We start from the raw sequence: 14,985 nt of genomic DNA, 5'->3' as shown, positions 1-14,985 counted from the left end.
ACAAGATAGTTTGAAAGTAATGTACCACAGCAGGCAGCCTCATGAGCATAATTCTGGTGTCTTTCTTTGCTTCACTACGTATTGTTTGCTTAATAAATGGTTATTTATATTCATAAAGGTGGTAGGGTTTTTCCAGAGATCAGTGTCACTGGTTTTGCTTTACTGTGGAAGAAGATACAAAGCATCAGTATTTAGCAGACTTTACCAGTCTGATAGCATTGCAGGAGAAAGTAGATTTTTGTTCTTCCCAGTTAAATCCTGTGATCTCCAAAGCAGAGAAGCAGAATCTATCACCTGCTAGTGATTTGCAGAACTTTAGACAGAATTTATAAAATCCTTGGCATTCTCTTTTCAAGACAGACCTGTTGATTTAAGTTTGACATGATTAAATATGAGGCAGCCCAGACTTTCCATAATAGGCATTTTCAAAAAGCTTGCTAGCTTCTGGTTATCCAGAACCTGCTAGTTCTTTCAGTATCTGCAGGATGGGATATTCAGGTTGACTTGAGGCACAGCCTTTGTGTGAGAATCAATACTGCTGAGCTTCTAATAATGTATTTTTGCAGCTTTTCAACATCTGAACAAAACAGAGCTGAAAAAGTAAATTATTAATTTTGTAAATGGTATGGGAGGGATTTTTTTTTGAAGAAAGTTCTGAACTAGTTCTTGTAATTTATTTCTATTCAACACACCCAAATAAGTTTATGGCTAATGGAAATTTTTGTAGTGGCTTATTTAGAGACAAGATAAAGATCTTATAAAATGTCTGTAATGTCATAGCAATATATGTAAACTTTCCTTAAAAATTTGAAGTAGATCCTGTGGAAGTGTAATGGCAATTCCACCTTTCATGTTGATTTGAAGTTTGGTTGCCTGCTTAAATTTTCTATTCAACTTAAATTGTCAAATACTCTAAATACTAATTTAGGAGCATGATTACTGGTTGGTAGTGAGAGGGAAAGTATCCCTACAGTGTTAATAGCATAAATATTTTCTGTAAGTTTGACAGAGTTTTTTCTTAAATGCATTGTCAGGCTTATAGTGTGATTGGATGTCCATGTCAGGTTTCTTCTTTCTGAGTTCCTGCCAGTCTGCTTGTTCTGTGACTTAGTAATGCATCTCCAAGTGAGGGCAAAGACAGGCAGACATTTTTAAAACAACTCCTCCAAAAAGAAAGAGATTGAAATAAAGCAGTGTAGCATGGGGCCTGAATAAACATTGATTCTTATTTGTTTCAGGACAGATTAATAGGGCTAACAACCCTATAGTTGCATTCTTAAGCCACTAGCCACAAGTGTGTTTGCTCAAAAATAGTTTATGCTGCAAAGAAAATTAAATGCAGAACAGGTGCTTGGCCATTTTTTTTTAACATATTATGGGGGGTATTTTAGAAACTATATATCTGTTGTAAATCCTCAATAATTGGCAAATTGTTTCTATTCTAACTTTTAATTAAATCTCCAGTTCTTTAGTGTCAATGTAAAATCATTTGTCTCGACATATCTTCCATTTTTAGTGGAAGATGTAGACTGAATTATACAGTCAGAGTGTTCTAAAAGTTTGGACTGTGTCTAGATATTTTTTTTTATGGCAGCTTGCTCACTGTGTCACATGTAAATTGGCCTTTACAATTTACCTGGAGATTTATATTTTAGATTGGCCCAAAATCACCACTTATAAAACTGCCTCACTAGCAACAAAAGTCCACACTGCAACCTGAATATTCTTGGAATCATATCAAATAATAATAATAAACAGAGTAAAGACCCTCAGAAATATCCAAAATGCCTAAGTGAAAGGAAAGTTATTTCCACTGTTATTGGTATTAATAAAATTAAAGCAAGGAAGAGAACATTTTATTATCAACCCATTTAACTCTCTACTAACCGATAATGGATAGGAAAATTAATGTGTTAAGTGTTTGTAGAGATTAAAGTAGTATATAGATGCATGGATGATAATAAGTAGTCAATACTGAAAACCAAAAAACCACAACACAACAAACCAAACCCCACAAAAAACTGCTGGAAGTTTTCAGGATGTCTGTAGTGTGACTGGAGACTGTAGTATACATTTTATGATTGCCATTTAATTTTCACTACTTAAAGAATACCACATTACATTTTATTGTTACCACTGTCTTTACCAGCTTGTTTCCTAGTGTAATGGGTTTCAGATCCCATATAAATAAAATAAATAAGAAGCTGGTGTAGAGACACTTCTGCTGATACTTCTTTAAATATAAAAAGACATTTGAGCTGTCAGAGGCAAGGAAAACCCTTATAGATTTTAGAAAAAACTCTGATAAAATAATGAGTCATTCTGTCATGATAAAGAATTCATATTCTTTTTAAGATTAATGTTTGTAAGAGGAGAAAGACAGTGAGCCAAAACAGTGCAGAGTTAGCAATGGAATTTTCATCTTAAGAGCAGACTTCACCTCACTGGTTTTCTGAATACCTTTCCTTTTTTCTTGATATATTTGAGTGAATTACCTCTTTATTTACACTGCTGACTGTGTGCTTTGGATGGCATAAGTTGCTCTCTGAATTCCTGATTGTGACTGAAGCAGGGGTTCCCAGACTTTACAGACTGGGTGAGCCCAGTAATACCAGTGGCAGCACTGACGATCTTCAGGCAGTTTTGTTGACACAACCTTAGGTGTTACCAGCAGCTAATATATTGCTACTGGTACATCATTCAAGAATACTCAATTAGAGAACTGCTTCAGATTCCTCCTGATTTCACCTCTGTGCCTTTTGTATTTGGGGTTTTTAAATGGTAAAAAAATAAAAAAAAAAAATAAAAAAAAAAAATAAATGGTTGTGGGATTTTTTTGTGCTTTCCAAGGGAAAGTTGGTTGAGTTAGTGTTATATAGACTGGTGTAGTTAAAATCAAACTGATACTCAGTTTCACACATGATATGCACAAAGATGTCTTTAACAGATATGCTACTCTGAAGTTATGTGCTACCAAAGGCAGTATTGAAATGACAAAGAGTGTGACTGTGGGGTTTTTTCCCCTCTTTATGATGTTCAGTTTGGAGTCCTGATAAAAAGTTTTGGCTTGCAGAAAACCTTTGTAGTGGCATGCTGAAAGCTTGAGTGCCAGAATTAAATTCCATGTTGAAGCTTGAAGCTTCTTTTAAAGAAAATATAGTCACACAGGTACACAGGATCCATGTTCCTTCACTTTTAAGCATTTAATAAAGCCCTGAAATTTTTTTAAAATACTTTTTTTTTTTTTTTTTTTTTTTTTTTTTTTTTTAGCCACCTGCCTACTGGCACTTGACTATGTGCATAAGACAACCTGTCCACTAAAAGCTTCTCTAGGATTTGGTGAAATCTGGCAGGACAGGACGTGCACAATGTGCTCTCCAGTCAGCAGGCTTTGAGGGGTTGCATTTTACAATACACAGCAATATAGGAGAGGAGCTTTTGTATACTTGCAAATAGATTAGACTGCAGGAAATATGCAGGAGGGCTATGAAGCATACCTGCCAGATGAATTAGAGGTGGTCTTGGTCTGAATCCAACCTGTTTCAAAGCTCAGCTCTTGGAATTTAGTTCAGATTTCTTTGATAAAATGGGGCTTTAGCCTTCACAGTTCAATCTTCAATCCCCAAAACAGCCTTGAATGTGGGATTTTAGTTTTGACCCAGCCTGTAGAGAAATTAATGACATTTTACCATAGGTTTCCAGCTCAGTTCCAGCTTGAGTAATTTGCAAGTCTGCTGGCACTACTTAGCCCACACAGACCATGAAGTTGACTGTAAGTAAGTCCAAGCTGATGGAAAAACAATATTGCTAGAACAGAGTGACAGATGTTGATTATCATAAAATGTCTGTTTAAGCATTTTGTATGTATCCATTTCCTCACTGCAAACACCTGAATTTTTTGTAGAAGTTATAAAGTAATTGTACTTAAAGATGTGGACTCGTCTGCTAAAGAAATTGTCAGAATACATATTCCAAAAAATGACTGCTGTCGTTATTACTGTTGCTGCTCAGGGGAGCTATTCAGATGCCTCATTTATTGGAGCTTAATAGATTAAAAGTCTAAATTGAGTCTCATGATATAAACCTAATCAAATTCTAATCTGCATAATTTTCCCATAAGCAGCAATGGGAAATTTGTTTAATTTATGTTTCAGTAGTTGCCAATCAGATGTTGGACATAACTGTTACTTTAGTTTTTCAAGTATTTTTATTGATTACTTGCTATGATATCTGGCTTTGCTCTTCTTTTTACACTAAGGAAAAATTTACTTTTTTTGATATAATGACATAATGTAGAGTCTCATCTAACGTGCTGATATATCATTTTTAGTGGTGAGTTTTCCATTTTGTTTCTAGTTATTGAATACCTGTCTCTCTAAACTAGGTAATGTAGTTAATTTAGTAGTTTAATTTATTTGATCATTTTTATTCAGCATATTTATTTTTGCCTGAAGTCTAAATATGCAGGGCTGATTAATGATTAAACTGAGAGGAGTTTGGTATTGTTATATACTAAATCATTTTAGCTGCAAACCTGTGCTACAGTTAGATGTTACCAACTTTGAGCCCCAGAAGCACATATGTAGAAAACTATTAAATGGTAAATGAAGAGTAAGAACAATTAAAAAATAAAGTTTGTAAAAATCTAAAAAAGAGAAATGTAAAGAGGGTTTCCATTCACTCAGACTTGAGGGAAGTGCTACAGCTAGTAACTATATATTATCTTATTTAAATTGAGAAAAAAAAAAACAAGAAGTGAACATTAAGGCTGTGCTCTGCAAAGTATTAGTAAAGAAAGGCCCATTTGTTTTGGTAGTTTTGGGTTGTGTAAGCTTGTGGTGAACATTGGCAGAGTTAGGGTTTGGATAATTACCACATAAGATTTTGTGAAGGGAAAAAAAATCCTACAAAGTCAACAATGAAAAAAATTAGGCAGTTTCAGGTGGACTTCATTTTTTGGGGTGTGTATGATAGTGAAACTGAAAATGGCACTTAAACTGGGAAAAGATTTATATAAGTACCTTTGAACAAACCCCTCTAAGTTATACATGATTCTGCCCTAGGCTTAAATATTACGCTTCTCTAATACTTTATGCTGCTCACAATTGAAATGGAATCAATGTGGTGTGATTCAATGCTAGACCTCAAGATGATGAAACGCCAATCCTTCTCTTGATCTTTGTTTTTACAGCTTAATCCTACCTTGTTAGAGCAGCCCAAGAACCAGCAGACCTATAAATCATTTACACTTTCAGCACATGGGGCCACTAACTCATCCAGGAATGGATCTCACACTTAGGGGAGCGGAAACTAGCATTGATCCCGCTGCCCTGTGATTCCAGTAGAGCTTTGACTAGGACATTTTCACTGTAGGGCTCTCTAATTCAGCAGAAAGTGAGGGAAGGGATGTTAGAGAAGAATACTTTCTTGTCAGGAAGGTGGCAGCTCGTTCTCTGTGACATTTTCTCTCAGGGTTCAAAGCACGAGGTGTTGTTCCAGTCCCAAAGCATTGGAGGGTTGCTAAAGGTGAGAAAGATATCCTTCTTCAGCCTCCACTCTCTGTAGATTTACCTTGGCCTATGTTTGGGCCTGGAGCATCTCTGAAGATGCTCTCTCTCTCCCAGAGAGCTGAGAACTTATGTAGTCACATCTGCTCTCCCACATTCCTCTCCTTTTCCAGACCTTTAGCGATAATCTCCAAGAGCTTATTAGATCTTCAGCACAAATTGCAGTAAAAGTCAGAACTGAAGCCAGAATTTAGGATTTTCAGGTTCTCAGGCCAAACTACAACTCTCTGTCTCAGGCCCCATGGGACACTGAAGCTAGAATTGTTTCTAAATTGAATGGCTGTAACAGATTCCCATGAATGTCAGCAGCTCTTTAGCTGCATGACTGCTGCTGAACTTTCCAGGTATACCCAAGGGCTGCACTTGGGAGAATAACAGGTATAGTCTATCATTCAATTGAATTCACAGGAATATTAATGACATTGTCAGCAAACAGTAGCAAAGGGATACAACTGTGAGGTCCTTTTTGAGAACTGTTTTTTTTTGGCTGGCTCTGCTTAATGAAAATATTTGTCCCAAATTTTTGCATGATAACTTGTCAGGAGCATGTTTGGCAGTTCACCACTTATGTGTTATTCATACATGCTCAAAATATTATTGTTGTCTCAGATTCCTTAGGTGGACCAGAGGTAGCTGAATGTATGTATGCTTTTTAAATTATATTTGAGGACTTAAGTGTGTATATCATCCAGTGAATTCCATGATATCTTTCCCTAAAATAGCATGATTTAAAGGATGCTATCATTTTACAAGGTGCTTTAATAACAAGGCCACAACTTTTAAGTCTGTCAAGTGGATTTTCAGTTTGAGATAGTATCTTCTACCTGCACAGGGTTCCAGTTTAGTAAAATGTGTATCTTTGATAAGGAAGGGGGGCAGAGAAAAAGGGGAAGAGAATCATGAAGGATCCATTATGATCCTCAAGAAAAGAAGATGTCTTTTAAATGTAGCATAAAAATTCATTTTTGAGAATATGCCCATCTGGGTCTTGGTGGAGTCAGTGGAACAGAAGCAGGGCACATCCACAAGACAAATTTCCCTCTACATTAAAACCCCAGTGAACCTTTATTGGTCCCCTCAGCAAAGCTTAAGAACACATTTACTGCTATGAAGAGCAAGCTTGCCTGTATTTTGTGAGACTTTACTCAGTCAAGTGACCTGCAAAGAAACAAAAGTTAGTGGTTATGGCCAGCACAAACAGCAGATCATTTGGCAGTCAGGGCAGTTGCTAACACAGAGCAAAATTGGTGGTGCTTTCAGTGGAAAGAAGGCATGTTTAGCCATGCCAGCATTCCTTAATTTTGCACTTCATCACAGTGCCACTGTGGATCTCAGAATGTTACTGCTGAGACACAGCTGGTGCCTCCCTGGGAGGGCCACGGGTCAGCCTGGCTCGAGAGGCACAGAGCTCAAGAGCCCAGTGCTGCTCATCCCTACGTAGGCAGTATTTTGTGAGGGACAGGGAGGTTTTATATGGCTCACCTGGCCATGCTGAGCTCAGAGCAGGGGAGCACCTGCACCCCCTGGTAAAAAGAGCTTGCCTCCTGTTAGGGAGAAAGTTTCCCCTGTGTTCTTTTTCCACAAAGGTGAGAACATCTTTAAGACTTAGTTTTGCTTCTGATGCAATTGATTGTTATTTATCTGTGAGCAGTAGTGTCTTAGAGGGGGCCAGGCCTCACTGATTTGGAGCATGTCAGGAGCCCAAAACCTCTGTTCCTCTCAGAGCCAAGATATTCTTAATCCACTGCTTGGCAGCATCTTGTTTCAGAGACAAGCGGGGGTGGGCTGCCTCCTATTGAAGCTTCCTCAGTTTGATAAGGGGGACTTTACTGCTCTCTCCAGCTACCTGGCAGGAGGTTGTAGTGAGCTGAGAGTTGGTCTCTTCTTCCTGGTAACAAGTGAAAGGACAGAAGGAAATGGCCTCAAGATGTGCCAAGGGATGTTTAGATTGGATATTAGGGAAAATTTCTTCACTATGAGGGTTGTCAAGCACTGGAACAAGCTGCCCAGGGAGGTGTTGGAGTCACCATCCCTGCAGGTATTTAGGAGACATTTTGATGTGACACTCAGTGACATGGTTTAGTGGTGGACTTGGTGTAGTGCTGGTTTAGTGGTTGGACTTGATGAATTTTAAAGTCACTTCAAACTTAAATGATTCTATAACTCTTATGTTGTAGTGGTTATCACTATAGCCAATGGTGGTGGGTTGACTGTGACTGACAACTAAGTCCCACACTGAGAAAAAAACTCATGGCCTGAGGTAAAGCCGGTTTAATAAGTGAGGAAAATAAAAACAAGCCACAAAAAAGCAAAATTGAAATGATACAAAGTCAACCACTAACCCAGTACAGCAATTTAGTACCAGATGCAATGACTGCCAGAACTGATATGATTTTGCTGTGCCTCCCAGTTGTTGGCAAAGAGAATTCCCGTCTCCAGAAGTCCCCCCACTGTCACTGCATTTCCTTCTACAAGCACTGTGCTCAGACTAGCACAGATGTGAATTTTACTGTAGAGCTTGATCCTGTTAAGCAATTGTAGCCAGAGCTCCCTAAGTTGTTTGTAGAACAAGGAGATACTGTGTTTCTAAGATCGTAACTATCAACCCTGTTTTACGATTTTTATGAGCATTAATGGAACAAGGTTTGGGGACTGAAGGAGAAAATGGAATATGAAAAGGAAAATGAAAAGAGGCTGTGAGGAAAGCATGTCATTTCTAAATGAATGCTCTGCACAGAAGAATTGAATCTTTTCACAGATGAAAATGGATCTTAAATCTGATGCCTTTAGCTTGTTTCAGCTTCTGTAATGAAATAGAGTTTTCCTAATACCCTGTGACCTGAATTTCTCCCTGCTTTATGGGTGCCATTCCTTGACGTACAAACCTGTATTTTCTCAAGTCAGCATTTGATGATGGATGTCAAAATACAGGTCATGTATTATGCATATAGCATTACCGATTTAAGGTGTTTACTTGTCAAGTTGAAGAAATTTAAAAATGTCACATTCACTGAATCTGCACAGCTGTCACTTGTAGTTTTTCATGCCTTTAAATGAAAGTTCTGATAAAGCAGGTTCGTTTCTTGCACTTTTTTTTTTTCTTTTTTTTTTTTCTTTTCTCTTCTGGAGGAAAAAAATAGCCTGTGTATGGAAATTAGTTTGTGATTTGGGAGCAGGAATGTGTCTTGAAGGTATTCAATGATTTGTGACTCAAAACATAAAGACACAAAATCCCCAAATGCTCTGGTTTTCCTTTTCCTGAAAATACTCCAAGATTTTTATATTTCTTAAGAGCAAATTTCTAAAATGTCTGAACTAAGTATGAGCAAGGAAATTAAATTATCAGATACTTCTCACATCTTTCAAGACAGTAGGATGAAAAATATTAAGGCATGAGTGTATTTTTCATTCAAGGAGAAAACACAATCCCTTTAACATGCTTCCTGCATTTCAGACTGAATGTACTGTGTATGCAGTGTGCAATTACAGAGCTTCTGGCAATCTGTGTCTAACAAAAATGCCACATTTACTTCAATCTTCTGACACCATCCCAGGAAGACAAATATTCTAAGGGTTAGAGAGGTGGCTATAAATGGCCTTGGATGGAGAGTGTGCGTGTCTCTGTGTATGTGCACCTTACAGTGAAGGGGAGGCAGGAAGAGCTTGCACATTTAGATGAGTTACACTAACTTCAATTTTCTTTTAACTGGTAGGGAAATACTGCTGTGCTCCTGCTATCTGAAGGGCTGGATTCGCTAGAAGGTGGTTTAGGAAGTGCATCCTGAGATGGGAAGAAAGGCTTCAGGAAAAAAGAGAGAAGCAGAGCCTCTAGGGATAATCCCAGCAGTACAGTCCCTAGAGTGTGTGAGACCAATATTAGTTTTATTTATGTTTAGATAAGTGACCATGAAAAGTCTTGCTGGTGCCATTTTGACTAGTAATTCATCAGGGGACCCAACTGGGCCTGCCACCTTAACTGCTCAAGGAATCTGCAGCTAGATGAGCTTTTTCTAATCTGACAAAGGCCGTATCTTGCATCTCCTAAAAGAATGCCTTCCATAACTGAACACAAGAATTAAAACACTGGATCCTGCTGCAGAAGGAGGTGTCACACTAATACCCACCTGTCCTCAGATAGCATTTCCTCCCCTGGGAGTCCCACTTCAATTTTTCTGCTGTTATGTGAGTGTCAGTGTTACCTGTGACTTAGGAGGTTGTGACTGAAGGACCTCTGTCAGACTCACTTGGTAAGCCTGAGGAATCTCAGGCTCTGCCATGAAGATGTAAACATTCAAAGAGCCAAAACAGCTCTCAGTCATAGTGCCAGATGCAAGAAAACATCTGCAAACTGAAACTGGCTGGGGCTGCAACTCACTGTCACCAAGCTGGTCTTCTTGAGTTCAGCACAACAGGTGGTATTACGTGACTGACTGTTAACATTTCCGATTGTCTCTAAAACACAGGCTTTCTAAAGACTTTCTATCCACTGGTAATATCATATAGAGCTGCTTTACTGACTTAGGTTTCTCCATGACAATATTTTTGCCTTGCATGCCTGTTGAAGAAACCATATCCATTTCTTTTCTCCTGAGGAATTTCTTTGCAGACTTTTCACTCCCTTTTTAAGCTGTCCTGTCTGTACAGTCACCACGTTGCATCTAGTTTTCTTATGACAGAATGAAATTCATACCAGTACTACCTTCTGCAGAGCTAAAAAAGTCTCTTCCCAGTGATTCTAGTTTTATTACCTGTACATTCTCTGTGTGATACAGGCAAAACATAGGGATAGATGAATGGAAAGAGAAAATTAAATCAAGTAGCTCAGATCTAGTGGTACTTGTAGTTTAGGGGCAGTTTAAAAGCAATGTAATTATCATCAGAAGAGAACTGTAAGTTCTTAAGAAAATATAAAACCAATATGACATGCTAACTACAATTTAGTTTAGAGATTACCTGGTTTGCAAATTGGTACCCAAATTGAAGGAAGGTAAGGTAGATAATATCTTATCATCTTCCCCTGAATTCAGTAACAGGTGAATGTATCAATGAATTTAATGGAGCGAAACAATTTCCATACTGCAAGAAGATAGTGAAATCTAAGTCATGAATTAATTTGGCTGTGATTAGTTGAGAATAAGTGTATACAGAATCCTGAACTAGTGACAAAGGGCCAAAAGTCTGTCCCTGGATGTCAGGTGTGAAGTCAAAGGATTTAGGAATACTATGGAAAAAAAAAAAAAAAAAAGGAATGTGTTTTTTTTTAAAAGTATGGTTTAAAATAAACTTGGCTCAATTATTTTATTCCTAGCAGGGAAATATTTCTCTAAAAATGCTGCCTTTATATTGGTCTATATGAAACCATAAAGTCACTTTCACTTCACTTTCACCATCACTTCTGCAATGACATTAAATGAGCATTCCCATATTTACTATAGCTTTACTGGACAAGGGGGATGGAATGCATTAATCTCAGTGGTGAATTTCCAGTCCTGCTATTACATGGGCTTTTGCATAACTACCTATTTTTCAGTACTTACAATCAAACTCCAAAAGATTTTGCCTGCATATATTTTGTTTAAAGAAAAAGAAAATAGATGAAAAAATGCTCAGTGTCAAGAGCTCCATTTCAAACTGTAGAAAATCTGCCTGAAAAGAGTCTTTTTTAAAGGTGAATGTTGCTGGTCTCCAGATTTTGTTTTTCCTTTGAGGGCCTTCCAACATGTTTCTTCTCCCATCCTTGTTTCCTTCAGAGTGTCACTTTTTCCAGTTTTTTCAAGAAATCCTCTCACATACCATGTGAAAACCTGTGTCTTCTTCCTTTCACCCTATCTTTTTGTCTTTTAGAATGGACCCTTCCATCCCACCATTTTTACAATTGTAATCCTTATAGAAATGCATATCATAAATGGTACACATGGAAATTACAAAAAACCCCACCCCGTGGATGGTAGTGCTCTACCAGAGAGCACTAAAAGAGATCATTTTAAATCTTGATTTCTGATCAAACCTAAAACTGGCTAACAGAAGCAGCTTGTTCCTCATGGTTGTGCTACCATTTACAAACAGTACTCTCTAAAATCTTAATTGCTGTTTAAGGAAAGGTGTTTGCTTTGGGATTATTTTTTTTTTAATTTGATGTAGTTTGCCCTCGGTAAACTTTCTCCATTTTGCTTTTTTTTTTTTTTTTTTTTTTTTGTGTGTGTTTTTTGTTTTGTTTTGTTTTGTTTTGTTTTGTTTTTTTGTTTTCGTTTTAGGCTTTACACCCCCTGGGATGGATAGGACATCTCCAGACAACAGTCCAGTGCATGGCCTTTTACGTCAACCCTCCATTACAACAGGAGCCAACATCCCTATCATAACAGAGCTAGGTAAGAAAAGCTAACATTTATCCTTCCATGTACATTCCCATGTCTTTTTCCCACTTTCCTTGTTATGCAGGTACAGAAAAATTACCAATACTCAATCTTACACTGCTATGTTTTCTCTTTTGATAACTGATTTGAATTATTCTTTCTAAACAAAGTTTAGTAACAGTTGGTTCACTTTGTTTGAATAACTGAAATATATTTCTGTCCTTTGGGTTTTCTCCATTTTCCTAAATAAATATTCTATCAGAAAAGAATCTTTTTGCATAGTGTAACAAACAAGCAGGGTCTTTAGGCTAAGGCTAGAAAAGGAAAAAGGCCAGAGTAAGTATAAGCAGATATTTCCTGTGCATTTAATCAATTGTAAGAGGCCATTTGTTTATTTCTTCATGGTCCAAAACTGTTTAATCATGTGTAACCAAACTCTGTATAATAGTATGAGATATTTCACTCCTGAGAAAACAATGATGGTAGGTAACTAGACTCTGATTTCCACTCTAGCTGTGGGTATTTATGTTGTCAAGCGGTGTGATGTGAAGTGCAGAAGCTGTTCTGTTTATTTCATGGCAAATACAAACTTGATTTGTGGTCCTTTGTCCTTCTGTTTTCTTTTTCAGTTTTATTTTTTAGAGCCTTACCTGTCTTTTTCCCTTACTTTATTCTCTTTCTGTACTTTCTTTTCCTCCTAAATACTTTACTTACTAGCTAAGCCTGGCAAACTTCTGCCTTTGGTTTCAATCAGTCAGGAAAAAAACAGTGGAACCCACATTCTAATGATAACTGAACTGGGTAAGAAGTGCCTTTTTCCTTCACATCACTGTCTTATTTTCTGTTGTTGTTCTTACTGTCATCAGCTTTTCCTTTATTTATCTGGCTGTATCAGAGGGGCTACCCTCATGGCACTGCTTTGAATGTGTTTTATTTGTGGTTCTGGTTGAAATTGACTGTCTTGTTCTGGTCTTTCTTAATGATTTTTTTTCACGCAGCATCAGTAAATCTTTGATCACACTCGTCTGACCTGCCGGCTGTTTTCATAGCACCTCCTCACCAATTCATTTTTTTTGGCCTGAGTCCCCACCTCCCTGGCCCTCGCTCTCCTACACCAATTTTTCTCTCCTTTTCTCTCTTCTTTCTCTTTCTTTTTTGTTACTTCAGCCTGTTGTCAATTTGGTGGACATGCCTTAGCAGCTTTTCACAGGAAGTCCAAGAAGTAAAAGATACCAGAAAAAACCCCAAGCATCATACTTTCCCTCAAGCTACTTTTTTGCTTATTTTGTAGAGTAGGCTTTTTCTCAGAAGCTCAGGGTTTGAAGCTGTAGAGAAGCAGCCAAGCTCCTGCGTGGTTCCCTCTCAACACAGAGTGCTCTCACCAGCCTTTGGAGCAGCGTCTGATGAGCTTTTCCTATGGCACAGCACCCCCCGTTCTAACCCATCCCTCCTGGCCCACAAATCCCAGCGTGCTAACTTGCATCAGGAAGATAAAGCTACTGAGGATAAACACCCACCTGCAGAATTCACAGTAGATTTGTAGTACCTGAGGAGCTGACCCCATGCATGGCTAGCACAGTCAGCTGTTAGTGCGCCATACGAGAGTGGAAAAAGAGTGCTGCTGTCAATAGTGCCTTCTCTCAGCTAGCAGATTAAACTGAGGCACAAGCTTTTCAAAAAGCACATTTTGAAATGATACAGCAGGCTTTCAAATACTGTATTGCTCAAGAATCTGGAGAATAAATTGATAGGTATTGTACTAAAGAAGGAAGTACTGTGTATATTGGTGTTTTCTTGGATGAAATTCTTCTGATTTTCAGGGCAGAACATTCCTCTTATTGCAGTGCTAAGGTGTTATGTTTTAACAGTTACATCGGGGAGTGCAAAGGCAAGAATTTTAAATTCTATCCTAATCTCATTTAGATTTAGACAGATATCATGAGGCTTTATCTGTAGTAATTTGTAAGCTGAACATAGCAAGCGCAGTATATAGAGAGTTAGGAAAAAGAGTGGATATAAAAGAAAACTATATGGGAAGGATGGAAGCTGCATGAGAAGGAACATTAGAATAGCAGGCAGAATTTCTGACTTAAAAGACCAGAGCTGAAATCTGACCAAGTTAACAGCAGTTCTCATGTTATTTTCAAAGTTTGCTGGGTTGGCTCCGGAGATGTGTTCACATGGGGAATAGGGATGTAGTCAGTGTGCGCAGTTTCAAATGCTCAAAAAGTTTTTCATTTCCCTTTCTTGCATGGGAACTGAAATTAATTTGTCATTTAGTAAGTTGAAGGGTATTTCAATGGCATAGCTAAGCAGTATGTGCTTTCATGCCTGAGGGAGGCTAATATGGAAATGAAATATTTCATGAAATATGATCCACTTGATACACTGATCTCAAGGAAACAACTATTTTTGGTTGGAATGAGTTGGAAGCAGAGAGCTTAACTGTGACAATGAAATGCCAGAGAAAGTCAAAATGACAAATACTACTTTATTTGGGCTTTTTTCTAGAGCAGCCTGATGTAGATTCTTTTTCACACTGGCTAATGTAGAATTTGTGGCTGAGAAGGTGAAGTTATAGAGACAAATATTTGAGCAAAAGGCAGTGCTGCAAGAGAATCACTGCTCATTCATTCAGATAGATGCATGTTAAAGGGACAGTTTATCCTCTTTTGAGCCGTAAGTGCATTAACACCACTCCAGTAAGAATCACAGCAGCACATCTAACAGATGCCTGTGGGCTATATCAGTTTTATTGACAGCCTTTATTTTACAACGGGGTTCTAACTTTGTATCTTGTGGTAGCATTTCAGTGTACATGCATACAGCCTCAGCCACTGTACCCCACCAATACAGCAGGATTGTATCCATATCCAGGAGCATAATGTATCTCATTTTGAGCGCAGGCTACTGGTGCCACAAAGCCACTTTACAGGGAAGGGATAGGAACCTGTCAAGAACAAGAGTGCCACCTCTTACGAGCAAGATAACGAGCAGCAGATTTTTAAATGCACATTTTCACCTCCATCTTGATTTCATTTTCAGTGACGTCCAAGACACAACTC

General features: G+C 38.0%; 1 protein-coding gene across 48 annotated transcripts in view; it reads left to right on the top strand.

The window, feature by feature from the left end:
- Window positions 1-14,985, top strand: part of KCNMA1 (potassium calcium-activated channel subfamily M alpha 1) — a 431,738-nt gene that overhangs the window by 397,346 nt on the left and 19,407 nt on the right. For 32 of the 48 annotated variants that reach the window (XM_086901436.1, XM_086901419.1, XM_086901432.1 and 29 more), the window contains one exon: window positions 11,822-11,935. In XM_086901436.1, coding sequence (XP_086757562.1) covers window positions 11,822-11,935 — 114 coding nt within the window. Of the gene's footprint in view, window positions 1-11,821; window positions 11,936-12,637; window positions 12,722-14,985 lie in introns of all 48 variants that reach the window. The other 16 variants (XM_086901420.1, XM_086901391.1, XM_086901393.1 and 13 more) reach the window with 1 other exon arrangement.

The sequence above is a fragment of the Cyanistes caeruleus genome, chromosome 8 (assembly GCF_971803275.1).
Source record: "Cyanistes caeruleus chromosome 8, bCyaCae1.hap1.1, whole genome shotgun sequence".
Classification (NCBI taxonomy): Eukaryota; Metazoa; Chordata; class Aves; order Passeriformes; family Paridae; genus Cyanistes; species Cyanistes caeruleus.
This window is presented reverse-complemented; position numbering and strand designations above follow the sequence as displayed.